At 44.7% G+C, this 27,941-nt stretch overlaps 2 protein-coding genes across 3 annotated transcripts; one reads left to right on the forward strand and one right to left on the reverse strand.

Moving 5' to 3' along the window:
- The first annotated feature begins 2,928 nt into the window (after positions 1–2,928).
- On the forward strand, positions 2,929–13,285 carry Rlb1 (lysine-rich basic protein Rlb1). Of its 2 annotated transcripts, XM_089543291.1 has the most exons (8): positions 2,930–3,094; positions 3,160–3,248; positions 3,325–3,391; positions 3,495–3,566; positions 4,339–4,847; positions 6,339–6,404; positions 7,697–8,007; positions 13,174–13,285. In XM_089543291.1, the coding sequence occupies exons 1-8, from the start codon at positions 3,068–3,070 to the stop codon at positions 13,254–13,256; spliced, it is 1,224 nt and encodes a 407-aa protein (XP_089399417.1). In that variant the 5' UTR covers positions 2,930–3,067; the 3' UTR covers positions 13,257–13,285. The 2 variants fall into 2 exon arrangements, with proteins under 2 accessions (XP_089399418.1, XP_089399417.1); XM_089543292.1 differs by lacking the exon at positions 3,495–3,566 and having other exon boundaries at positions 2,929–3,094.
- LOC149341277 (mitochondrial outer membrane protein SLC25A46-like) lies at positions 12,079–27,941 on the reverse strand. Its single transcript, XM_089543290.1, has 9 exons — positions 27,450–27,941; positions 27,200–27,242; positions 27,040–27,097; positions 26,885–26,962; positions 24,114–24,214; positions 23,984–24,040; positions 19,965–20,301; positions 15,874–15,980; positions 12,079–13,980 (listed from the first exon to the last, which is right to left on the reverse strand). The coding sequence occupies exons 1-9, from the start codon at positions 27,655–27,657 to the stop codon at positions 13,743–13,745; spliced, it is 1,227 nt and encodes a 408-aa protein (XP_089399416.1). The 5' UTR covers positions 27,658–27,941; the 3' UTR covers positions 12,079–13,742.

Genomic DNA, 27,941 nt, shown 5'->3' on the forward strand with positions numbered 1-27,941 from the left:
GCATAAAAAAATGGTCACCTCCTTTGAGTAGAGCACGGTGAGCACGGTACCACTTTCGTAACCTTTCACGGGTTTGCAGTCACATGACATTATGGTGTATAAATTTTGTTGCATGTTTGCGCGTAGTTTAGATAAATGGGCGTTTTGATTTAGTCGTTTCATACGAATTCATGTCCGAACATCTAAAAGCAGCGCATGTGGCAAGTGTTTCAAACATAGTAAGAAACTCTATGGTTTCAAATGCCTCTACTCAACGTCATCGTGAACCGCTGTTGACACACTAGAAACCATACATGACACCGATCAAGGTTTAAATATTGGCCTAATGCACGCAGGCATTAATTTTAGCGCCGATGACTCTTTCAGTCTTGAGCAGAAGAATTCAGTAATCCAATCCAATCCAATCTAATCCAAAATATTGGTCGCACATATAGTGAACTAGAATACTCATCTAGTGGCGCGAACGGAGGCGCGCGGCAGCGTAGCGGCTGAAGCAAAACGCCGCTCCTCGCCGCAAGGGGCGCCACTGCGCCTTTTACTAGCCCTGTGCCAGCCTGCGCTGCCGCTGCCGTGCTGCTTCTCACGTTCAGAACGGCTCTCCGGGTGCTGAACCGAAGTGTTTTGTGCGCGTTCTACGTTTCGGCGTGACTCCTCGAGATGTGAGCGATCTGGAGAAAATCGTATTGCGTGTGTGAAGTTGGTGCTATATATTACAGAGAGGCACGATGCCGAAAAGGAAGACGGAATCCCATTGCTTTGCTCCGGACTGTCGGAGCGGTTATCCGGGAGCTCCTAAGGCGTCTTTGTTCGCCGCACAGTATTTTTACCAGGAAGAGAACATCTGTGTAATATATTTTCTACATTTCAGGTGTCACTGAAAAGCGTCCGCAGAGCCATTGCTCTAGATGGCAAAAATGCTGCATTACAAGCCCTGTACGGGATCACATCTAGCCACACCAACCCAAACAGTTTTGAGGTTCAGAGGGAGTCACATGCACTGTGGCATCAAGTGACAGCCGGCTAATATTTTATATAGCTGGTTATGTCGCCAGAAAATGTGCCCTGAAGACGGGCTGTGAAAGCTGCCTGAATTTGCTTTTCCTGACAAAAGAGGCGGCTGGGAACTAAAACCTAGCCCCGTTCACTCGCATGAAAGACAACGGTGGTCTTCTGTATCCCGCTGCTCCCCTCGACAAATTTGTAGCTGATCTAAAAAATGCCTCCACGACATGTTTTAGCCTCCTAGAACTACATGCAGACAATATCGTTGATATTGAACAGGTGGTTAAGGCAAAAACGGAGCTTCGGCTTGGCTGCCCTGACCACTGCGAGAATGTGGCAGCAGAGCTCACTGCTTTTTATATAACAACCCGCCTTCAATTTCCGGAGCCCTCCACTACGGCATAGCCTTAGTCGATATGGGACGTTAAACCCCATAAACCAACCAAACCAACGAACTTTTTTATGAAAAGCATCAATAGGAGCAACAACCGGAAGCGCCAAGCTAAGTACCTGAAAAAAAGTCGTTGCACTTAGATCTCCGAAGCATCTTGTTAGGAAAGCTACAAGCCCAGCCTTGATTCCGCGGATGACATTGCTATGTAACCTAATTTTGGCTGATTACGCCAATAATGCGCCTCCCATCAAACCAATATTCGCTTCAATTTTTCTTTCACATGTCTGCACTTCCCAATAAAGGTATAATGCTCGCCTCCCGTGTCTTCTCAACTTGGCATATGTCATGCATACATTACAAGACGCCGAAAATTGGGGTGGAAATATTTTCAATCGTGAGTAACATTCAGTGAACAAAATATGTTTCTGAGGCCGCCTAACCGCCTCAGAAAAAAACTAACTTCCGTAAACTAGATCACACGTAGGCGCGCGGACAGATGAATGAGGAATGTAGTTTTCTATAACTGTAAGCCGCCGCGATGGCTCAGTGGTTATGGTGCTCGGCTGCTGACCCGAAAGACGCCGGTTCGATCCCGGCCGCGCCGATCGAATTTCATCGGAGGCGATATGCTAGACTGCCAGTGTTCTCAAACTTTTTTGCTTGGAGGAATCCCAAAAGCCTTCAATAAGTTCCAGGGAACCCCCCTCCCCCCTCCCCCCCCCCCCCCCCCCCCCTGCTTTCACTTACCAGCAATGTTGTCGAGTGCATTTTTGCAAAGAGAGAGTTGCAAAAGTTAAATGTTTATTGCACAGATTAATACAAATACTAATGTGATGGGTGGTACTGCTTCCCTTTTGAGAGCAAGTCAAAGCGTGGCTCAGTAGCACTCAGAGCCAGTCTCATATCGGCTGCCGGGTCAGCTAGGGCCTCTGAGGGTTCTCGCGGAACACAAGAAGACAGCCCGCGGAACCCGTGTGTTCCGCGGAACCCAGTTTGAGAACCCCTGTGCTAGAGGCCCGTGTGCTGTGCGATGTCAGTGCACTCCAGGTGGTCGAAATTATCCGGAGCCCTCGACTACGGCGTCCCTAATAGCCTGAGTTGCTTTGAGACATTAAACCCCATAGTACCAAACTATAATCGCAGGTAAACAAAATGAGCCTGGTAAGATATGCATCTAGACAACTAACACCCACCGGCAAAACCGTGAGCCTCTCTGATTGCCCGTTCTCGGTAGCAGACGGCATGCAACGACGCGGTTTTTCATCATCGCCGAACTGCTCAAAGGGGCACGGCGGGGAAAAAAAAGTGCCTATCAGGTTACTTTGAAGCTAGTTGAAGCAAATGACATGCATGTTTAATAACTACAGGTGTATTAGAGCACCACACCGACACAACGACGTGGAGAAACATACACAAGCTCCAAACGGAGCCGCGACGCCGGCGCTCGAAAACGTTGCAGTGGCGCCATCTGGTGGCTTCTACGCCAAAGAGCACGCCCGCGCCCTTCCGTTCGCGCCACTAGGATAGTATTCTAGTTCACTATAGTCGCACAGCAGGTTGTGCAGGAAAGCTACTGACTGATGTCCACATGGTGTGGTCTGTGAGGAGTGCGTGACAGTTTGTTGCCGGCGTTATACTTGGTGCCAGAAGCTACTGCATGCGTATTAAACGATGGAGAAAATTGCAGTCAACAACCTGGTACGTTACATAACTTCCTTGGATGTTGTGCTGCCTCAGCTAAACGATTATTAAAATGTGTTCAGGTGCTGACGCTTAGCAAGATGCTCAAGGGGGAGAGATTCATCGTATTTCGGAAAATGAAGAGCCAGAGACAGAAGCTGGAAAATTGCAAGTAAGGCATCAGTATCAATTTTTTTGCATGTCAGCTGAAGAAATTTGCTCGAGGATGATGTCTCTATCCTCTGTAGGGGCCCGGATGCCGAGAAAAAGAAACTGAAGGCCAATCGCTTGAGAGAACAAGCTACATACCTGATGGTAAGCAGCCTGCTAGTATCCCTGTCTTACTGTTTATCCCCATACTAATTGTTTGTATACTTCTGTTCTGTGCTTCGGAAATAATCGGGAGTGTTTGTTTCAGAAAGTTGACCTGAAGAGCGTAGCACTACGAGCATTTGCTGCTGAAGAGCCGTGGCAGAATGCACTTGTGCGGGTAAGAAGAGCGTTTAGGAAACTATACTCTTGTGCCCACATACCTCAAACCAGCTCGCCCAACCTGAGCGGCAAGTTTTGTACAGATGCGCTGACAAGCCGTCTAAACCGTCTGTGTGTTATATTTGGTTCTGAGCACCTAGCTGTGGCACTGGCTTTATTGCAACTCTCATTGACTACACTGATGTTTAGTGCAACCTAAACATGCGGAACATAAACCCTAAACATTTGACTAAAGCTAGTTTCTGTGGAAGCAGCCAATCAGTAGGTGACATACTTGATAGAGGCATGGGTGTCATCTCGAAAGAGTGCGTCATTTGATGCCTTTTGTTCTTTTTTGCGATCGATTGCCAACCTCCGTGGTCTCGCCTAGTATGGCTTGTACACTGTGTGCATTAAATAAGAATAACTGTACAGCCACTATGAAAAAAAAAAAATGGTCATAGCGTGGAAGAAGCCTTCTGTTCAAATGTTGTGGACTGGCTTTTTGACCCAAGCATTTAAACCCTTTTCCAGGCGAAGTGCAGGCATCTTTACCCTTGCATTATTGCAGTAACAGAATGGTAGCTGCATTGGCGCTGCCATAATCTACTTAGTAGTATTTTTATCTCAACGGAGGCCAGAATATTCCTGGAACCATTTGAGCTGCTTAATGGTGGCCGCTGTCACTGTGAATGTGGATTTCAGGGCACATTGTTGTCTGGTGTAACCGCACTCAGTGAAATGAATTGTAAATTGTTGCTGAGCAGTTGTCACATGCCATTTTCCTGCAGTCCGATTCCACAGAGGAGGAGCGAATTGAGGCACGTCTGATCGGCCGCCCTAGGATTCAGGAGGTCATCACCGAGTTCAGAACTGTGAACCCTGACTGGAAAGATTGGGTACCGAAGCTTTTGGAGGAATGGGAAGAGCGCAAGGAAAAGTGCAAGGGAAGGATCAGAGTAGAGGTTCCTGTTGTTTCTGGTGCGTCAGAAGAACCAGCCACAGCACCTGTAACTGCACCGAAGACAGAGGTTAAGAAGGTAATACCCAAAGGTAGCAAGACAAACTCTTCTGCTGCCAAGCTGCCACTGCAAAAGAAGGTTGGTCCTGCAAGTTCCAAGACAACACTGACGGATGATGTTAAGCCACTCATAAAAGAGGAAGTCGTGCCTGCAGGTGCCAAGGCAGCAGCTAAAGACGCTTCAACAGAAAATATTTTGCATGGAGCTGGCGAGATAAAAGCTGAGGCTGGCGAGCAGCTGTCAGAAGAGAAAAAACCATCCAACATGCAGCCTAAAAGGTGTGTTTTAAAAGAAAGTGGTGTTGTTTTTCTTTCTTTTCTTTTCTTTTGTGCTTGTTGAAGCCAGTGCATGCCATGTGAAAGGCTCAAACCTTGCTGTTTAAGCAGGTTTGGGTATAAGGGGCAGGGCCCAGCAGGCAAGTAATCTTCCATAGGAAAGCTGCAATGGCCCCTATTTTTTCAAGAAAGAAAGCTGAAGAAAGGTATGGAGCAAATCAAACCCCTTATACTGCCCCCTTCAAGAGTTGTCCAGAAATCCACCCCATGGTGTAATCTGGGTGAGATTCTCGTGCATCAAGTTGAGCACATGGCTACAGAATCTAAATGGCTAACCTTCTGTCAGGATGACATTTACCTGTCCTACAAGCGAAGTGGATGTTGAATGGTTTTGAAGGGGCCTTCAACCACCCGACTGAGCATGGAAACTAAATGGGTAGAGCAGACAGCCATGAACACCTTAGGCAAGTTGCATGCTCCTATGCAGCACTTGGCGCTTGCAGATAGAGTAGAAAGATCTTTATCTGTTTTTGCCGCAAAGCTATTACAGGATCCCAGAAGTGAAAGTCAACAAAAAAATGATAAAATTTATGGGAGATGGCGCCAGTTAACTTTTGTGCCTTTAATTTATATGCTGCTGCACATTTACGAGTAGATTTTATAGGAAGGTTTGGTTTGGTTTATGTGGTTTAACGTCCCAAAGCGACTAAGGCTATGAGAGACGCCGTAGTGGAGGGCTCCGGAAATTTCGACCACCTGGGGTTCTTTAACGTGCACCGACATCGCACAGTACACGGGCCTCTAGAATTTCTCCTCCAAAGAAATTCTAGCCGCCGCGGCCGGGATCGAACCCGCGTCTTTCGGGACAGCAGCCGAGCACCATAACCGCTGAGCCACCGCGGCGGCATTTTATAGGAAGGAATCAGTTGTAAGACACCTCGGAGATCAGCTCATTTTTGTAATTAACAAAAGGATGTTTCGGGGTCTCTTTAAACGACCATAATGAACCAAATTTCATTGCTGTGATGTAATTGCATATTGTGGCTGAGTTGAAATTGGGCTATTTGATGGATTGCTATCTTTGTTGCGCTGAGTTTGCTCATGTAACCTTGGCTTTCAATTCCATACCTATCGTCTTGCTTTTGTCCTAGGCCTCATTTTGCTTCTCTGCTCAACAGTGGGATGCTCTATTAGGCAAGAATTGCACTTTGTTCAGTTATTCACAGCTGCAGTACATGATACGAAATCTAGATGGTGCCTACTGCCATGGACTCCATTTAATTGACTTCTGCAATGGTTGCTTCAGAAGGTGCGCTGCCATGAAGCAATACACATGATGTCAGTTGACATCTGCTGATCATGTGCATGCCTGTGCTACACCCAGCCTTGTGTGTCCTATCATCCTTATCTCCCCTGTTTAGTGATCGTGAGCAGCAACAAACAGATCTGCATAGTCAAAGGCTGTTTAAACTTGAAATGTATTCTGCATTTCAGGCTTCCTGTACAGAGCCTGGGCACTAGGCAGGCGGACAAGGAAGCTGAGAGAGAGTTGCCACCCAGGTCTGTCTGAGATATTTTTTTTGTAGCCCAGGCAGTCGGGTGCATGCAACTTTTAACAACATGCTTTCGCAGTGATATCTGTATGAGGGACTTTTCTGCGGCGCATGTCTTCCTTTGCCTGTGTATAGTAGTGTGTCATAATTAAAAACCGTATTTGCCTACTGGTCAGTGTGCTCTGCAGTGGGCACTTTTGTCTTGGGAGGAGGGAGTTGCAGGTATGGTACAGCTAGTGCTGTTCCTTGTTTCGCGCACAAGGGTGAAAATTCTTTGAGTCTTTTTCTTTCCGCGGTTATCATCACTGTTGTAAAAATATGCCATAGTGAAAGAGTACAGGCAATATGTGTCGCTGAAAGAAAAAGGAGTATGTAGAAACAATTCTAGTGCTCCAGCCCCCACTCCCTTGTATTTATGGATGAAGGCCTGCCACTTCCATTTTGCAATTTTTCATACACCTACCATTGCTATGGTCAACTAGATTTCTGAAACACTTAAGGTTTGCAGCACTTGTGAAGTGAAGGTTGTTTATGCATGTCTGAAATACCGGTTCAAGACAAAAATAAAAGAATTGGCTGTTATATTTATGTTGGACAATATTTACCCTCTTCGAAGCTAAATTTTCATACTCGTAAGCTCAACATTCTTTGCCTCAAAGCTGCTCTGAATTTGGATTTTCTCTGCTGCCTGCAGTGCTCCAATGTGCTCAGTGTTTCCACTCTGAAGTTGATGTAGATTTTCAGTGTTGAAACCGGCTGACAACATGGCGACGCCCGTCTTAGCATTTTTGCCCATGTTTGCCCTACTGACAGAGCAATGATAAAGGGGGCAGCTGATGGCATTTATAAGATTGCCATCAAAACAAGCATGAAGCTTCATCTTGACAGTATCTTAACATTTTTTTCTTTAATAACTGTGCTGACCAAAGGTCACTCGAGGAAGGTTTGGCAAAGGCTGTAGGTGTAGAAAGCACTTGGCTTCTGTTTGCTTAAACTAAACTGTCACATGAGCCTAAAAATGTTTAGGAGAAGTTTGTGATTTATTTAATGCTTTATATAGCAGCATTGAAAACAGGATACTTGGAAAGCATTCTACTAGAAAGGGTTGCTGTAGTGGTTCTCTCTGTTCCTGCATCAGACCACCAGGACGGACAAACAGTGCCAAATTCAGGGGCTGGTGATATGCAGAACACTGTGCTAAGGACAGGGAACTTGCAATTTCATGACGGATGACAAACCAGTGCAGTTCTTTAGGAAACAGCCTAGTGACAGCAGTGCCGTTGCTGCTCATGTGCACAGGAAGTTTGCAGCTGGTGACCCCTTCTTCTGGCCAAGTGAAAGGACTGGCAGTGATGATGAAGGCGAGGACTCTGGGCCCGGAAGGCCACCTTTTAGCTCTCCTACGAAGCATCGGCTGCCTCGTTCCCATGGTGGGCCTCCTCCGCGCAGGAGTTTTGCCAAGGGTACAGCTCCTACTTTCAAGCGCCACCACAGTACGGCATTTAGCCCCAGTCCAGATAACAGGGGACGGCCACAAGGTTTTAAGAACGCTCGTCCTTCGGCTGGCAAGCGTTCGAGGGATACACCCAAGGACACCTCAGAGGATTCAGGTAAGCACACGGCAATGGCTGTGATAAGACTTCCGGTGTGTGACATTGAGCATGCTTGGTTTTAGCGAAATAGACATGATGTCACTACTGTCAGCGTTGTGGTGGTATGTCATTGCTGAGTGAAAGGGAGCCAATAGACATGATGTCACTACTGTCAGCGTTGTGGTGGTATGTCATTGCTGAGTGAAAGGGAGCCACTTGTGGTTTGGGGTATGTGTAGCTCATAGTAGTGAAAATGAAAGTGGGGGCCCGTTGCTGCAGGAGAGAGGTGAGGTTAGGTTATTATTCTGTCCTCACCGTACCTCCTACTTGAGTGAAGATTTTTCTGTCATTATGTCTGACAGAAACACCCTTAAAGGTGAAATAAAGAAAACCTGTGTGCACTAGCTATCCAGACAAAAAATTTGTGCACTTAACCTCTAGTTCGTCAAAAAGCTAGATAGTTGGGAAATGACTACAGTTAAACCAGAATGTAACAAACCTCCATGAAGCAAATTCCAGGATATTATGAAATTTGTCAACTCCATAATGCAGTTCCCACTGAAATGTGTGTATTTGTGAACTCCATGCAATAAAAATGTTGTGGCAGTTGATCTTGATATAGCGAACTTGCTGTGCCGAATACGTATTAGCTCATGCTGTGTTACTTGAGATTTGTCCAAATCACACAAAACTTTTCATGAAATGAGCCGCCATGAGAGGAATGACTATGTTCGCAACGATCGAACGCAATTGACACAATGTGCGATGTTCCGGTGCAATCAGTGCCTCTCTGTGGCAAATGCAGCAGTGTCCGCAGCTTTCACTTTTGTAGCATCATACCAAATGGCGCAACAGTTCATGTCCAAAAAGAGCATAAAAAAATAGGACCTAGCAAAGGAATCACAGGACGAGCAGTGCACGCCGTTTGCTGCCGCCTGGCTGCTTGTGTGATTCCGAAGCCAACAGCAGACATGCGGTGGGAGTGCGTACGGCAGAGTGCGCCAACGACCAAATACCATAGTCCATTTCCCAGGGCAATGGCGGCTAGGCAAACAAAGAGAGGAGACAAAGGAAGAAGCGTGTGCTTCTAACTCTCCCCATCCCACCTCCTAGCTGCACTGTGCGAGCCGCGGTGCGTATGGTAGCGACTGTTTACGGCTTCCGAGTGTGAATGTTTGCTTGGCAATTTTGTCTACATTTATTTTCATTTTGGTTTCCATTCTGTATTATCCTATGTGTCTTCCTGCAGAAACTGCATGTGACGAAAAATTGCAGACTTTTCTCAATTTCATTGTATTCAGGTTTAACTGTACGTACGAGGGGGTACCCAAAAGAAACCGGACTTATTTTTGTTTGAACTGATTTGTTCACATTTTAAGCACAGACCTTCAATCTCCTTCAAAGTATTCCCCACTTGCAATGATACGCTTGTCGAATCTTTCATTCCATTTTTCAAAACATTGTTTAAATTCATCTTCTGTGATGCTTGACAGTGCCTCCGTCGTTTTTTTCTTCACCTCAGCAACGTCAGCGAAACGCTTTCCATTCACCTATTTTTTCATTCTAGGAAACAAAGAAAGTAGCACAGGCAAGGTCGGGAGAGTATGAGGGTTGAGGAATAGGGGTCATGCCATTTTTGGTCCAGAATTGTCGTAGAGACAGGGCTGTGTGAGCAGGGGCATTGCCATGATGGAGAAACCAGTCACCCGACCGCCACAAATCTGGCCGCTTCAACCGCACACTGTTGCCCCAATCTTTTGAAAACATCTAAGTAGAAAGCCTGGCTAACTGTCTGACGCTGCGGAACAAATTCTCAACGGACGACTCCTCTCACGTTGAAAAAACAAATCATCATTCTTTTAGGTTTGGTTTCACCTGACGAGCTTTCTTGAGGCGAGGTGAATTTGAAGTTTTCCATTGGCATGATTGTTGCTTTTATTCAGGATTCGATTCAGGAACACTTGAGTTGTCCCCATAGCATCGTCCTTGTACGTCTTTCTTAATATTTCAAGAATTTCCATTCAACTTTTTCCGAGCAAAAATCAGAATTTCACCGGCGCACGCTGTTCACGAAAGTCAGCCATTGCAAAAACGACATTCACACAAAACAGTCGTCACTCTAAAACTCTGCCTTAACTAGTCTGACCTCCTTCAACGACGGCACTCGGCTTACTGACTCTGGAATGTTCGTTCTATGCGCTCCTAGTGGCAAAACGCGGTACCACAGAAGCTTTGCCGACCAAAAAATTTAGTCCGGTTTCTTTTGGGTACCCCCTCGTAGCTAGATGGGCGCACTAATAATGGATGAACGAGTAATATTGCTTCCAGATGATTTGAAAGCAAGGAAGCATCATCAGATATGGAATGCTATGCAGTTTTTGTGCCACAGCAGGTAATGGTAGTTTGACTGTACAGGCAAAAGCAGTTTTGTGTGGCAAGGCGCGAAGGTAACCAGATGGCCATGGTAGCCAGATATATTGCTAAGGCCAAATAAGAACAGCAGGTGAATGCCACCATAAATGTATACATTTATGATATGGCCGAGATGGTTACAAAAGGTGCAATTAGTACCATCTAAGACCAATCCTAGAAATTGCTTGACACATATACTCTCGGTGACAAGGTAGAGCATGAATTGTTAGGGACAAATTTTTTGTATGTCAGCTGTGTCCTGAAGAACTTGCTTCTGTCACTTATAGTGCAAGAAGGTATGCCCTTATGGCCTTCCACTTCATTCATTGTAGAGTTTGTGAAAGGTTTGCAGCCCAAGCGCCCATGGCCAGACACTGTGTTCGATCACTTGATGGCATTGTACTTAGCATTGCTTCCTGGCTGGGGGATGTGTAGGGCAGTCGTGTGTTTTCCCTCTCATGGCACGAAAATCGTGCAAGAGCAAGGGTGTGTGCCATCACCTTAGAGAAATGATGATGGTGAAAGAGCAGTTGCACTACACTTGCAATTCGCGCATTCGATTTCATGGTGGTTGAAAGTTGAATGTTGGTATGGATAGGGAACACCTGTCTGTGTCTGAGCACTTTGGGAGAACTTAATGCAGAATACTACTGCGTTGTAGAGTCACCCCTGCTGTTTATTTGGCCTTTCGTAGTGAGAGGCACATGTTGAAAAAGGAACCAAGGGCACCCTACTGTTCTCTAGGAAGATTGGTGGCAGCACAGGTTGCGCGTTGCTAGTTTTATGGTTTATGAGGCTTTAATGTCCCAAAGAGACTCTGTCTATGAGGGACGCCATAGTGGAGGGTTCGGGATAATTTCGACCACACGGGGTCATTTGACGTGCACGAACATTGCACAGCACACAAGCCTCTAGAATTTCGCCTACGTTGAAATGTGACCGCCACAGTTGGGATCGTACCCGCATATTCAGGGTCAGCAGTTGGGCACCATTACTGAGCCACCAAGCTATAGCAACGGCTTGGTTGCTCTTTTCCCATTGCTGCTTGGCCTGAATGAACCCACGTTGTTGATTGGACGCTGGCCATGCCCAGCCTTCAAGCTACTAGCATCTGTAATCGATGTAGCTTTGTTCCTGTGATTGCCAAAATTAAATGAATTTGTTTAAATTAAACCGTTGTTAAATCTTAATGTGTTCTAGTATATATTTGTTATGTCTGCCCATTTGCCAGCACATATTTCTCTCTGTGCTCGTGCAGTGCGTTGTTTTCCTCAGCTTCTGCAGTTGTAAGGTTCATGGGACAGCTTAAGGGAAAACATGGGTCTTAAAATGGCAAAAAAATGCTAAAATTTAGATTTTTCAGAAATGGTATATTCAAGTTCAATGTACTATAAAAGTAACTACCTACAAAGTTTCAAGGGCTAATTTTACCTAAAAAAACTACATATCCAACACTTCTGAAGCACCAAAATGGAGACTTCGGAGCAAAATGCGGCAGAACTTCCCATCGCTTCCCACGACCGTGTCTCCGGTGGCTGATCTTGGTCTTGTGCAAAAGCTGGCGCTCTTTCCTCACATTGTGGTACCACTTACTATACTGTTGTGAAATCCTCTTGGAATTTCCGCTTTCCACCATTTTCCAAGGCCTCATAAAGACCTCCAAATGACTGACGTGCATACTTCAAATGTGACGTTTTTATTGAATGCGGAAGTTTTCGTTATCCTTTCATGGTGAAATTTCAATTATCTTATACCGTGAATTCAGAAACAACTGAACTATGGAGCGATGCTATTTCTTTTTACGACTGCATCGAACATACCAGGTCTTGTAAACAATAATGTCATCTAAATATATATTCATAATTATGGCGCTTCGACCTAATTGAACATATTTATATGATGTACCTCAATAATAATATATAAATAGCTCCATATGGCAGGTCTTTGGCTACAGCTGTATTTTAATTTGAACTAAAAAATATTGAGGGAAAGTGCCTGAATGACCTATAAGAAATTCTTATCTTGCTTCAGTTATTTTTCCACATGTGGGAACTAACTGAGATGTACTGAAGCTAATATTTTTAAGAACAGGAGGAAAAAATACATATATGCACATCATTTCTCATTTCATTATGATATGTCTAATAAAATTTTTCATTTTAAGACCAAAGCCTCCACTTGAATTTGGAAAGGGAAAGAGCCTTAAAAATTGGCTCAGGTGTTAAACCAGGCAGTGAAATGCTGGCAATTGGTATTTCTTCATACTCTCGCTATGTGGCGCCGATTAATTTCACTGTTTTCAGCCTTATACTGTTGGCATCAATTTTGTACAGATCATTTGAGCAGTAAAAAGTGAAATTAGATTGCAGGTAACATGCTTGTAGCTCTTCTTTCACCCAAATATTGCTTTTAAAACTTAGCAGCTACAACCAGATGTCGCTTTGCTTGCAGGGCAGTGCAATACTTGAACACTCTACACAAATTATATGCTGAATGTACATGATCACTGGCTGTGAAAATTGTGTGTTTAATGTTTAGCAGGTACTTTGTTAACACCATGCAGTTGAGATGTGTGTTCACTTCAGAGAGAGGTGCACTTTGTGTTGTCCAGCGGCATTTATTACATCCACTAGCTCACAATCAGTTAAATATTCCCTTCGCATGCACATTCAAGAAGCACAGTTTAGTATACAGCAGCAGTTACTGTATTCAGTAGGTGCTATGCAAAAACACTTCTCTGCTCTTCGCTTTCTTTTCCATGTGCGCATCCAGACCTGCACCCTTCCTGGGCAGCCAAGCGACGAGCTCCAAAGGCAGTGGTGGCATTCCAAGGGAAGAAAGTCACCTTCAGCTGAGTTGTTAATAAAAACCCATTTCAATAAGATTCCTTGGGTGTAATGCCCAAACTCTGCTCCCTTCACAGCAGTGCACAACTGAGGTTGATCGGTTCTTAGTTTTGCATGCATGACTGCATTAGGCATCGTCTCCATTTTACTATACACATGCTCAACCAAATTATGGAGTCCACATAGTGGCCATATAGACGAACCTCCGAGTCTGTCAGTGTATCTTATTACCGCTCTGCTCTGTTTTATAATCTGCAGTCTGACACTCGCGAATTAATGCAATGTTCGCACTACACCTTATTAACCTTGCATCATTTGCACTACAGCACGTTGCACAATGTTCTGGTCAGTGCAGGCAGGTGAAGTATACGTGGTAAAAGAAAGAGCAGCTCAATGCTGTAGTGTCCCGACTGATTCCAACTGCAGCACAGGCAGAAAACAAAAAGACCTCGTCCACACTAACACAGCGGAAGTTGGGTGATGTGACATCTAAGGTTAGAGCATGTGCGGACAGAATTCCTGACACAGCATGTGCGTGAGTTTGAGCAGGGCTCCCTGGAGTGCATACTGCAGCTGCAGAGCTCCGAATCCCTTGTAGAGGCCTGCCGCACCTTCCTCTGCTACTATGCACCGGAAGCAGTCCACTGGCCCTTGGTATTGGGAGATGATGGCTGTTACCGAACACCCTGTGTCCAGATTATCCACAATCGTTCGTGTCCCCTGCAGGTACAACCTGGAAAGACAGTGGAATGTGTACCAGAGCATGCAGTATACTCAACTGTAATCGCAAAACAAATCGCTTTCATCAAACGAACAGCTGAACTGTTCATAGGGCCCATATCTAAAAAAGTGATGCATTGACCAGTCTAACATTTGATGTCTGCAGACTGTCCCACACTTTTGGTAGCAACATCAACTGCTCTGCGTCTCTAAGAGTTTCAAGGTGACGGCAGAGATCGTAAGCTTCATCTGCTAGCCTTTGAAAATTGGTCACAAGAAATGCGCAGATTATGTGCTGGAGTTATGTAACGGCTGTGGGAAAGCTCTTAGTTTTTGCAGCATCTCGGATTTTAGCATATTTTGCGAAATTGTGAGTTAGCAGTCACATTCCCTATTTTTATGTTATATTTGCTCCACACATCAGTAGAAGGGATAGAATGAGGGGAATATGATTAATAATCTGAATTCTCTTGAAAGTCAGAATCCGGTAACAAATGAAGTTTTGCTGATGTCTTGACATGCTAGCTCCCCCCATCAAGCTCATGTAAGCTAGCGCATCAAACACAGCTGCTCTACATAGCTCTGACAACATATGGGAACAGTTGCAATACTGGCACCTTTAGAAAGGAATATTAATAGCAGTGGCAAATGTATATTCACAGTCTCCAGTGATTCTCAGCATCTATTCTGGGACACTTCCTCTATTGGTACCAGGTCATCCAGAAACGAAAGCGTTTGGCAGGCTGGTGGCAAATTTGTTTGTTGTGCTGTGTCCCACAGCCATGGTTACATGGCCAGTGCGAAAGAGGCTTCATTCAATCACGCCTCATGTACTGAGATGCACCAGCAATACACTGTGCCAGTGATCTGAAAGCGATATCTCAACCAACTAGTAGCTGGAGGTGTTCTGGGCCAGAACTTCATAACATGCCTAAAACAGAGCTGCTGGCATAACAGGACAGGACAGCACAGGCCTGATTTCAAGTACATTCAAATGCCTGTGCAATTTAGCACTAAGGATTCCTACGGTTAGAAACAAACTAACTGCAGTGATGCCATTATCATTGCATTCTCACCATGGAATATGTGCGTGAGAACAATATAGACAGTGTTCAGAATATAACCATTCCGCACACACTCGCTTTTGTTAAGGTTTCCCTTTTTTTCTTCTTGAATACCCACTTTACCAAACAGCCTTTATTTTGTTCCTATGACAAAAATTTACACGAGTGTCCTCTCAAGCTTTTGCTCTGTTGCTTGTACGCACTGGGTGGTGACAAGGACAAAATAAGAAAGAAAAATATGCCCCCCCCCCCCCTTTTTTTTTTTCAAACAAAATTTCAGTTGATAGTGTCGCCATGTCTAGCATCTCATGTTGTCCTTGTCACCACTCGGCACATTCAAGCAACAAAGCAATACAATACCAACTGGCCTCTTTTGTTGCCTTTAAGTTTTTTATGCCATGTCACTGTGTTCAGATTGATTTTAAGGACTCTCCATTAGGTGACAATTAATTTTGGGCTAAACTGCTTTGGTGCTGTCCTCTTTATGTAGGTAGTTCCATGAGAATGTAATTCTGAACTACTAAGAGCTACAAACCTCCATGAGGCTTTGCCTTCCTCTCGCTTCTCTGATTTCTGTTTCCAGAAAAAAAAAAAACATTTAAAATAAAGGCGGAATACTCATTCAGTAACCTAAGCTATATGGGATGAGACCATCACCATGGTGATCATTCGATGCACTGGTTAAAGTAGAAAGACAGGCTAACTTAATGATAAGCTGAAGTCCAGTATTCATCCAATATCTGTGTGTTCCTCATTTTGTCTTGCGTCTAACTCATAATGCGCTCAAAAAGTGCACTCAATGCACTGACACAGCCCCACAAATAGAAGCGCATGTCCCTCACCTGTGGAGCACGGTTTCAAGAGGAAACAGGAGCACATCTGCCACAAGCGAACCAATGAGCGACGCCACCATTTCTTGGAGAAAAGACGGAGACTCCGAGTGGACTTCCTGCAGTCACAACAGCAGAGACACACCATCAGCAAAAGGTGACTGGCGATTCCCAAACACAACCCACCTGTGACTGCGCTGAAACAAGAAACCATAACAGGATTCTATTTTTTCATTTATTTATTTATTAGTACAGTACCTACATCTGCCCAAAGGGGCGTTATAGTAGGTGGGTATTGTGCAGCATTTAGGAAATCTGCACAGAGCACAAAAATGTTCACACAGTTCACATTGAATTAAGTTGCAAAAGGAAGGGTAAAGTAGGAATAGGGTGAACTGTGATGGATTACGTGCGGATTCTGGCAGATTAAATGTGGATTACACTGGATTAAGGGTGGATTCTAGTGGCCTGCAGTAGATTGAGATTTAATTTGAGGGTGGATTAAAAAGAGGTCAACGCTTTTGCCTTCACAGCACCTAAATAGTCTGAAGTACTCTCCGTAATTTACTTTAACCTCTGTAAAAAGCGTGCCCAACCTTCAGGGCCAGAGTTCAGCACGTTCGCTTTACCTCATCACGACTGGGTAGTGCTGTAAACTGTCACAAAATCATTGGCTCACATCGCGATACAGCAAACACCTTTTGAAGCGAACGATGCTAAACATTAACGGCATGAACATGGGTGATGCGGGGATGCAGCTCAACCACACGGTTATGCTGTTAATGAATGGACAAACTAATGGGCGGACGGACATACAATACAAAATTTCAACTCTTAAAAAAAAAAACTTTTTTCTTCCCTGTATAATGAACTCTCCCCACAAATCAATGTCAGCTTTCCTGAAAAAAAAAAAAAGTTTATTACGCGAGTAAATACAGTAGTTTAATGCCACTGCTGCCCTTTGACACATGGAAAGAATATATCTACAGCCTTAGCAAAAAGTTTCGAGCCCAAGGTGAGAGGATCTCGTGTTCTCACCCCTCCAAAAGTTAGGACCTCCACGGACGCTACAAAGATTGCAGTACAAGGCACAGAAGCAAACCCCTCGGGCTTTTTAATTTTATCTGTTCTTATGGAAACGAAGCTGTCAGTCTTCCACTAATGGCTCTCTATAAAGCATTAATTTGTAGTACTCAATTTTCACGTTGACCATTATTAACCCTTTGAGGGTCGAATTATTTTGAAGAAAACTTTCCCAGGTGGTCAAATTACTTTACTGCGGATCTTGAATCTACAAAATGTATATAATCGAGAATAAATAGTAAAAAAAAAATTAGGAACAGTACTTTGGTGACAGCATCACTCACAACTGGAAAATGTTCAATAGAATAGAATAGCAACGGTGATAAGCAAGCTAAGAGCAACACCAATAAAGATAGAAATCAACTTTCGCCGCCTCTGCAAAACAGTGCCCACAAAGAGAAAACACGTTTCGCGCGATGCGATCCCGCGGCGGAATCGAAACCGCGTAGGCGCGTTGCCACAGAGGGCGAGAATACCTCGCGAGCAACGGTTATAAGCAAGCTAAGAGCAGCGCCAATAAAGAAAGAAATCAACTTCGGCAGCCCCTGCAAGATAGTGCTGACAAAAAGAAAACTCAAATTTCGCGCGACTCCGTTGCGATCACGCGGCGAAACCAAAACTACAAAAGAGGTGTTGCCGCAGTCTGTGCCGCCGCGCTAAAGCTAGACATAAGTTCTGCTTATCTCCGTAAGAAGGCAGCACAAAATTCAAACACTTCTTGTAAGTCCTAAGAGGTGGCAGCGCCCCCCAGTGAGCACGCATTGTTCTTTTGGCGCAAAATTTAAAACGGAAGATCGAAACCGTACCCGTACGGCAAAGACCTTGCGGGACAGAAAACCGCCGCCGTACATATACGGCAAAAACCTTCAAAGGGTTAATGATGCAAAATATGCATTTTTACATTCAATTCATTCCCTTCTTGCTTTGCTAGTCCAGAACTTTCCATGTGCAACTTCATTTCTAGTTGTAACTAACTGCTTAATAATAAAATTACTTGTACTTAACATTCAATTTGTTTTTAAATAATTGTTGCTTTAGTTTTTTGTATTTTCAGGCTATTTTTAGCTTTGAAAGACACAAATGCTTCCTTGCTCATTTTATTTATTCCTGTTTTGTAACGCCATGTGTTTGTTTTCATTAAACTGCACTTGTATTCTCTTGCTGTCCATGTTGCATGTTTCTCTTCTTACAGTTTAGGCATTTCATTCACAATGCTATGTTAAAACTAGTGCTGGACTCTCTTTTTCAGTTTCAAACTTTGTTCTGTGTACCCCTCTCCCCACCCCCAACCTCCTCCAATTAATAGTCTCAACAGTGAGCCTCAAGGAATGTGTTAAATAAATGAATAAACTGTGCATTACATTGTTGTGTATATGTCACAGGCACGACTAATGTAAAGGGCAACCTCTGTAACTTGTGCCATTATGACTGTGTTCGGCATGCTCAGCAAAAGACCATGTACTCTCCAAGTTAAGCCAATTACACTTGCTCCATTTTAGTTTTAACGTCAAATCACATTAAGCTTGCAAGATTCAACAATTGCAAGATTGGAAACAAACATTCTGCTCAACACCTTCTGAAGCACAATTCACATAACAGCTCACAGCAAAATTTAATCAGTCAAAGCACTTTTCAGTCTGCCATAATTAGATAAGATACACCAAATTCAATGTTTCCACTTTTTACCCCTAGCAATGAAGCCAAATTAAACTGAACTCAGAAGTTCTGGGCTCAGTCTCTGTGGCATGTCCCAAAGGCATTATAAATGCTTCATAGGGCCTCCAAGAGCTTCACCTACAAGTGGCACTGTAGAATGAGCATTAATATACACTTGATAAGTATTCTGAGAGTATGTTAGAACATATATCCATCCCAGTGCTAGCTTCAACCAGCACTGCCCACTTTGTTTTCTGTCTCATATTATTCCAGACACTAAACTGCCCTGATTAATTCTTTTTCTTTATTTTTTTCTTTTCTTATTTTATTTGTTTATTTGTGTGTGTGTGTGTGCGCTTGCGTGCGTGTGCGCGCACGCACGCGTGTGTGTGTGTGTAGACTATCTTTTCTCATAAGGGGTATTTTTCCTGGTAGGATGGTGCTAGCAGCTCACACACACACACATACGGTAAGGCCTTTTATATTACATGTTTTGCTTCAAGAGTGATGCAATGTGATATGATTTCAACTGGCGATGCAAGCATTGCTTTCCATACCCCTGCCCAAGTTGTCTTTTACTGCATTATGCTCGTCTTTACCCAAAAAAACAAACTGGGGGACAAACTAAACCTCTGCCTTATGGATATGATGCTATGCGTTAATGGGTTAATGCCCATATATGGGGAACTGGTCATTCTCTACCTTACATTCATAGATCCTTGGAAGTCCTCATACCACTCCTGGCATAGTGGTGCACTGGTTAAGTGAAGCACTATTGCCCTGTGATGGCAGGTGCCACCACCGGTGGGGCTTGTGAGACCCGGCTTGCTCTTCCCAACCAACCTCTTGCCACCAATCATTAAATTAACTGCCACCCACCTGCCACAGTGGGCAAACAGTGATGATGTCACAAGGCCATGTGACCACCTGCCACTCAGGTTGCTTTTCCGGGTATTTTTCATGGATTTTTCGCTCTTGGCACGATGCCAACACTGGCTTTTCTGTGACATGGGACCATTAATGCTATTGCTTTAAAATTTGTCTTTTTCTGTGTGTGCGTGCACATGCATGTGTGCCCCGAACCACCACCCACCTTAAACCTCCAGAAGCTACACACACACCCCCACCGCCCAGAATGATAACTCTCTTCATCTTTTGCACCCGCCTTGATAATAGTGGTTTACTGATGTTACACTGCACGTCAGAAAATCCCAAGTGATGGCCCTATAAATGCTTTGCATTTAAATACTAACATGCTGAAATGCAGCTGGTGCTGGCATGCTTCAGCTAAGTGAGGGCACCAACAACTTTGAACCTCTGGATGTCTAAGGACTTCAGCTCTGCATATGACTCTGGAGGCTCACCAATGCGTCGCCATGAGGTCCGTGTGCAATGCCAGCCTGCCGCCGCAGCAGGAGGACCTGCTGGCGCTGCCTGTGGCGATGCATGCGCAGCAGCTGCAGGGCTGCCCAGCGCACCAGGGAGGCGAGCAGGTGGTGGGCCAGGCCATGCGCCACCGAGGGTCCCAGCAGCCGCCACAGGGGGAGCAGCCTGCCACGCCGGGGCCCCGCCCGTGGCAGCAGCCGCATCAGGCCCTCCCGTAGGCAGTCAAACAGGCCGGGCCGCTCACTGGCCGCCTCGCACTGGACCACTTCCACCAGGCTGGCACAGTTGAAGGGAGTGGCCACAGCCAGGGCCACACTGCCTCACAGAGCGTACGCACAAAATGATGCATCAGGTGGCGGCGCAAATGTAATAGGTCAGGCCTCACTCCATTGATTCAATAGGGTTGTAGGAAGAAAGGCAGTATAAACTTTAACCACAAGCAACACTGTGCATGAGACATGCCATGATGAACGGCTCCTACATATCTTTTAGCCACCTGGGTAGTGATCCAAGACTATCGGAAAAGTGACTATCGATAGCATCAATAGTTTCTTTTAAATTATCGATAGTGTAAAAAAGCTATCGATAGTGCTACTATCGATAGCAATACTATCGATAGTGTTGCCATCGATAGTATTACTAGCGATAGTACCGCTATCGATAACAAGCTCAGAGGTAGAGCACCGGACGCGTAATTCGGAGGTCGTGGGTTCGGATCCCACCGGCGGCATATGGTTGTTTTTTCTTCTGCTTTTCTAATCAATTAGCATTAAGCGATAACATATTCAGTAATATTCTAAATTTATCAACACCACAAATAAAATAAATAATTAAAAAAAAATCCCCTGTGCCCCTTGGTTTCTGTGGCTGTTGGCTTCTGTCATATTTATAACGAGCCCCTCATTCCCCTTCCCTTATTTGCTTCATTGCTTAGCGAGGGCCTCGGTTCTGGCAGCCTTGACGCCATAGGAAGCATAAGAGGGTTCTCACGCAGCTTCTACCCTCTTCGTTCGATGACGTTCTACGTCACACCTGCGGTAAGTCAGGACGTTCCACGTCCGCCGCTTATGAACGTGGGTGGCGCTGATGAACACTCTCAAGGTTAGATTACATGTAAACATAAATACCCCCGAAAGCAGAAGATTTGACAGCCGTCGCCGTAGCTCAGAGGTAGAGCACCGGACGCGTAATTCGGAGGTCGTGGGTTCGGATCCCACCGGCGGCATATGGTTGTTTTTTCTTCTGCTTTTCTAATCAATTAGCATTAAGCGATAACATATTCAGTAATATTCTAAATTTATCAACACCACAAATAAAATAAATAATTAAAAAAAATCCCCTGTGCCCCTTGGTTTCTGTGGCTGTTGGCTTCTGTCATATTTATAACGAGCCCCTCATTCCCCTTCCCTTATTTGCTTAATTGCTCAGCGAGGGCCTCGGTTCTGGCAGCCTTGACGCCATAGGAAGCATAAGAGGGTTCTCACGCAGCTTCCACCCTCTTCGTTCGATGACGTTCTACGTCACACCTGCGGTAAGTCAGGACGTTCCACGTCCGCCGCTTATGAACGTGGGTGGCGCTGATGAACACTCTCAAGGTTAGGTTACATGTAAACATAAATACCCCCGAAAGCAGAAGATTTGACAGCCGTCGCCGTAGCTCAGAGGTAGAGCACCGGACGCGTAATTCGGAGGTCGTGGGTTCGGATCCCACCGGCGGCATATGGTTGTTTTTTCTTCTGCTTTTCTAATCAATTAGCATTAAGCGATAACATATTCAGTAATATTCTAAATTTATCAACACCACAAATAAAATAAATAATTAAAAAAAAATCCCCTGTGCCCCTTGGTTTCTGTGGCTGTTGGCTTCTGTCAAGACTATCAATAGTTAGTTTAGTTTAGTTTATGCAGGTTTAACGCCCCAAAGCGACTCAGGCTATGCACTATGACTATCTATGACTATTGCTGTGGCTGTGGCTATCGATAGTGAAACTGTCGATAGTAAAACTAGTGATAGTAACAATATTTGTGATCCAGCGATATAACGAAAACATCTGCAACACCTGATTGGTTTCACGGTCTCATGAGGCTTAATGTCCCAAAGAGACACAAGCTATGAGGGATGCCGTAGTGGAGGTCTCCGGGTAAATTTTGGACCAGCTGTGGTTCTTTAACATGCACTGAGACAGTTCGGAAAAATACCTGGAACTGCATCCAATGAAGAACAAACAGCACAAGTTGTGCTGGCTTACACGACACTATCGTCCACTGCAGACGTCGTCTTGCCGACGTAACCACTGCAGGAATGCTTTTTGCACACATGCTTCGCAGCTAGGATATTCGCACACTAACATTTTATCCAGCAACTTTACGTATGGAACGTCTGCAGAGCTCGATGACGCATAGGCTGCGAAAACGGGCGAGTCCTGTCAGTTACTCACACCATCACCTCCATACCACACACTCGGGAAACGAAGTTTAGGATGCCGTGGGTACGCGTGGTTGATTTTATAGAATCGATAGTACTATATATAACAAGTAGTATCGATATGGCTATTGATAGTACTATCGAAAGTACAAACTATCGATAGTACTATCGATAGTTTTGCATCACTACACCTGGGGCTATTTAATATGTCCAGAAATGTCAGTACAAAAGAGCATTTTTTTGCATTTTGCATCCACAGCAAAGCACAACCACCATTTCTATAATAAGTACCAAAATGTCCAAACCATGTTTGCTCCACCAACTGCTTAGCTAAAGAGTGGGTGATGAAATACACCTCATCTTTTTTTCTGTGTCATGCAAACTGCACATAACATCCTGCCAATAGCTGCAAGTACACGGCCCTTGACATGCCAGCACCCTCTGACATGCAGTTGGAGCAGCAGCACAAAAGACTAGCTATGTCACACCGCAAAGAGAGAAACCTGTTCATAATAGAAAGACCTAAGCAAAAAACAATGAAAGCAATTAATTTACCTGAACAAAGTGAAATAAAGGTTACAATAAACGGGTTAGTAACCTTCTGCAGCTTCCTCATCAACAAATGTGTACAACAACACAGAACAAGCACAAGTTACCTATGTCCTAGATGATACTAATAAAGAAAAATGGACTGACAGGGTGTCTGGCAGCCTTCTATATATTGCCCTGGTGGGTGCCAAGAGAAGGAAAATATGGTTGGGGGTAAAAGAGGCTTTGGCGAAGAGACTGGCTCAGGCAGTTAGCTAGGAGAGCAACTAAAATACCAAAAGTCAACGCAATGCAAACTGAAGCGGCATGCAAGGGCACATGCCATGTTCTCTGAAAGTCGCCTGCTGCCTGCTGTCACTGTACAGGTTTTAAAAGGCCCTGCAACACAAACCGAGCATATGCATTTAGTTTTTTTCATAGAGTGGGATATTGGCATTGCTGCCAGCATCAGCCCTAACATTTGAACTAACTCAAGAAACCAGGAGTTCAATAGCAAAAGTGCCATCAATCGGTGGCAGTTTTCAGACGCAGATGACACGCCTTTTGTCAATGCGCAGGTGCCTGGTGATTGGTTAGATGCTAAGTGCACTGCAGATTTCCTCAGTTATTTTATGTTAAATTACGTTAGCCTTTTGCAGTCAGTCAGAAATACGAGCACATGCACAATAATGCCAAATGCACAAAAACATTTCTGTGACCTTGGGTGCACTGTACCCCTCCTCTAGTGGACTTGGACGAGCCAGGCTCTTAATAAGCCAACTGTCATTCAGGCTCATGATGAGTGCAGCTCGTCATGTCTTTTCTGGCAATTTGTGTGCAGTTTAAGGTGAGTAGGGCTCATCGAAAGCATTTTTTTGGTTTGCTGACAGATAACAGCACACCGCTTAATTATCAATTTGGTACCATTTTCTAGAAAAAAAAATGTGTCCTTTAGGGGGTTAATGGTGCAAGAATGGTGGTAAATACTGGTGCTGCAGAGTAGGAACTTTGAAAGGTGCATTACTAGCTCATTAAAATGCTTACCTTTTTAAAAGCAGATGCTGCCCAATTTGTTGAAGTGAGCTGTGCGATGTGAGCTCTCTGCAAAAAAAGAACTTGCATTTCAACCACCTGGATGGACACTATGGAAAAAAAAAAAGGTAGAGAGACTCACCGAGGAAGCGGGGTTGTTTCGGTGAGAACGGTCTCCACTACTACAATGATGCCCCGTACGATAAACATGCTTGGTGCACCTTTCCAGAGGGTGATCAAGCCCTGCATTGTGAGAAAGTGCAGCACAACTTGCTTCAAAGGCAACTCAGAGGCTGCGGTAAAAGCACAACGCACTCAGTCCTGCCTGTGTGTTTTCCATTGCCGGCCAAATATGCTTTTCAAATTATTTCACATCAAATACAGTACAACCCCGCTATAGTAAATCGGATATGGTAAAAACTCCGATGTTTGACCTCAGTTTGACAAGTCAAACTGAGGTCCCATTTCACCTTCCATAAATGAGCGTACATTTTTTTTTTTTTTTTTCGGTTATGGTAAAGATTTTTTCGAACAAAAAAAACGGAAATAGCAAAAAGCGTCTGGCCGTGGCGACGTACCTCCCGCGGAATTGTGACAACGTGGCACGCGCACGGCCGACATTAGGAGGCTAATGCATACCAAAGACGATAAAACGGTGCTCTTTGAGATAGCTTCACCACCAAGCTCAGAAGCTGCGAGTAGAAGCCAACTTCATAAAGCCCTTAGAAAGCGCGCGGCGCGCTTTGCCTCACGACTACAAGAACTTTAAGAAGTTAGTTTCTCCTCGCAGTTTCTGAGCTTGGTGGTGAAGCTATCGCAAAACAAGCACCGTTTTATGGGGCGCACGAAAAGAAAAAGAAAGTAAAGCTGGCTATGAACGCAGAAAGGAGGAGGCGCGGGTCGCTAAGAAAGGAAAGATCGTAAAAATGCAGTGAAGAGTAGGGAAGAGAAGAAAAGGGGCAAACATCCGCAGCACGGCAGCGCGAAGCGCAGGGAAGAGGCAGCAAGCAACGGAGGCCTGGCGGCACCGCGCGAGCGTTACCGCCGCGCCTCGACTGTGTCGAGCGTTGAACTGCTGCCTCTTAAACGGCGCTGAGGCTACGGAAAATGACGCCGTGTTCACGTAAAATTTTTGTTTGCACATGAAATCAAACTCGCGTTAAATTCAAAGCCCAATGTATTTTTGCGAATGTGGTACTTCTCAAGGCGTAAACAAAATTGAATATGTGATAACTGAAAATAAATAATTACCACTTAACGGGACAATAAGAGCAGGATGGAAGGTATTTGTGAGAGTTTCTTTTATAATCCAACACTGTGTTTAGTAAGCAGCCAATTAATTATTAGAGAGTATCCTCAGATAGCCACACCATCACCAACAACTGATATAGTAAAGATTTTTGCTGGTCCGAGTCACTTTACTATAGAGGGGTTCTACTGTGGTACATATTGTAAGCTTAAACCTTGGCAATGGACATCAATTCATTTCAATGGACATCAATGTCTTTTGTGGGCATATTCATGCTCAGCAAAGAATTGATGGTGCTTGTGACAATGCAGTGTGAACAGCTGTGTAATGCTGGTTTGGTTTATGGGGGTTTAACGTCCCAAAGCGACTAAGGCTATGAGAGACGCCGTAGTGGAGGTATCCGGAAATTTCAACCACCTGGGGCTCTTTAACCTGCACTGACATCACACAGTACACGGGCCTCTAGAATTTCGCCTCCATCGAAACTTGACCGCCGCAGCCAGAATGGAACCCGTGTCTTTCGGGTCAGCAGCCAAGCACCATAACCACTGAGGCACCTCAGCAGCTGAAGGTGTGATGCAGCATTGAGCAGATTCCCTACTGCATTTTGTGGAAGCCAATACTGCATCAATTTTTTTACAACCATGACTGACACCACAGCAACAAAAGGCACAGCCACCAAAAAGCAAAAACAACCAAAGAGCTAAATGTTGCGCTGGTCAAGGAGGAAGGTATGCGTGCCTCTCTCGGCCAATCCTCAGGCATGGGTGGTCATGCTGAGATTTTACACAGGAGTGGCGTTTGGCAGTAGGCTTTGTTTTTTATCACACTGAAGAGCAGTAACTGCCTTTTTATCTACAAAATTTTTGTGGCATCATGTGTAACGCTACTGCACTAAAGAAGCACAATTTCACAATAAAGGTAGTGATTGTCATATCTGCTTCAGGTATAATGTATAGGTGAAAACTTCCCAGCTGCTTTTCAAATTCCTTGCAATGGATGAAACCACAATGCTTTCTGCTGAGAAATTCAACATTTTCAATTCGACATTTCCATGGACAAAGCAGCTATATATTTTATTTATTTTTTTTATTTATTTTATTTATTTTTCAAAAAGACAAAAAAAAAATGTAGTATTCAATTATAAGCCCACCATAAATTCTGCCTCTGTTAACGGAAGAGCCAGCAGTTAAAGCTGAAAGAACCATAAATACCAGTTTCTTTGGTGATTAACATTTGGTATGTTTAACTCATCTTCGCAATGCACAAGAACAAAGGACTCGGCAAGTTAAATAAATTTTGAATGGCCAAAGTACCACACAAAACCGAGCATATGCTGCATTCTTTTTTTGCCTACCTTCCTTTGGACAGAAAAAACAGGAACTACTAGCTGTTTTTGAATTAAGTTAAATTTTGCAAGGGCCAGAGGAGGAGGGTACCAGCCCACAAAAAATTACCATATTTGCCTTGAATATTCTTACTTTCTATCAGAAGGATGTACTACTGCATACCTGGCTCATGACCTGAGAATGCTATGAACAAAATGAAGCCTGTAAACTTCAATGAAGGTTGTGTAGGGTGTTAAGTGACGCAGTGAACAATTTATACAGGTCTGTCATCTGTTCTTCGTCCAATATTTGAATGGTTCTTATCGTGAGTATTACCTGCCTCTGCTGCAACCTGGCAATTACTGGAAACAGCGTCCATGGTGTTAAGTGGTACTTATGGGCTGTCCTATGCACCTGCACAAAAAAAAGAGAGAAAAATATAAGAAGGCTCCTCCGAAGGTACGAGGATCAACGAATAACGACCATCTTACCTGACATTGTCTTCTTAACACTATGCAAGGCTGCGCCACCAAATTGTCAAGGAGAATGCTGAAATGAAGGAAAATTCTGCTTTCGCACGCAACTCCACTAAATATTATTCTAGCAAAACCAAGTCGTGCACATGCATGATAGTATGAGCACTGCAAGTACCTTCCTAACCGCAAGGCCACTTCGGAGTGCTGCTGGCTCGGCTCTGCACAAAAGACAGTGCTATTTAGAGTATGCGCACCAGCGAGAAGATATATGCGCTCGCAATCCAAAGATGCAGAGCAGAAGTTCTCTTTCCTTCGTTTTGTGGTCGCGTTTTTTACGGTGGCGTACATCTCGCAAGTGTAAACCAGCGAGTACCACTAATAAAAAAGAGAGACCATTTTCCACTAGGCGTCAGACTCCAACCAACCTGGTTCCTTTGGCGGAGTTCGCCGGTCCCCATCTCCCTGTGGCAGAGTGGAAGGGGCTATGTCCGGGTAGTCGTAATGCGTCCGCGCGCGTATGCTGGGTCCCACAGTCAGCTCGGGAATAGGTCGCAGCAACTCTGGGTCTCGGCCATAGTCGCCCGACGAAGCTCCCGATAGCAGCCTTTGGCTTCGCTGTGGATCCGGTTGCATTGCAGAGATGCGTTCAAACGCTGTCTATGGCAACGCCTTCCACTGCTCGCGTCAGGTCATCAGACTGACCCAGCTTGAAACTAACGACTCCAATTTTCCTGCTGCCGAAGAGTGCGATCAAAACACCCGGAAGAAAGAGCGCGGCGCTGCTGTTACGAGCACGCAGAAAAAGCTGCGAGGTTTCGACCATTAAAACCGAAAGTTGCCGATACCCGTAAGGCGCTTCACACACACTTATCACTCTCTTCTCCTCATGCTCCTCTTACTACAAAATTTCTGACTGC

Source organism: Amblyomma mixtum, chromosome 5, assembly GCF_055824585.1.
Source record: "Amblyomma mixtum isolate Tamu chromosome 5, ASM5582458v1, whole genome shotgun sequence".
In the NCBI taxonomy this organism is placed as follows: domain Eukaryota; kingdom Metazoa; phylum Arthropoda; class Arachnida; order Ixodida; family Ixodidae; genus Amblyomma; species Amblyomma mixtum.

Bases quoted from the DNA above. Each gene is read 5' to 3' on its own strand.
- Rlb1 (XM_089543291.1), top strand. From the start codon at position 3,068: ATGGAGAAAATTGCAGTCAACAACCTG. The intron at 3,249-3,324 runs GTAAGGCATCAG...TATCCTCTGTAG, and splicing joins CAGAAGCTGGAAAATTGCAA to GGGCCCGGATGCCGAGAAAA. The intron at 4,848-6,338 runs GTGTGTTTTAAA...TCTGCATTTCAG, and splicing joins TCCAACATGCAGCCTAAAAG to GCTTCCTGTACAGAGCCTGG.
- LOC149341277 (XM_089543290.1), bottom strand. From the start codon at position 27,657: ATGCAACCGGATCCACAGCGAAGCCAAAGGCTGCTATCGGGAGCTTCG. The intron at 24,215-26,884 runs GTAATACTCACG...CTCACAATGCAG, and splicing joins CCAGGTTGCAGCAGAGGCAG to GGCTTGATCACCCTCTGGAA. The intron at 15,981-19,964 runs GTGAGCCTCCAG...TTGTGACTGCAG, and splicing joins GACCTCATGGCGACGCATTG to GAAGTCCACTCGGAGTCTCC.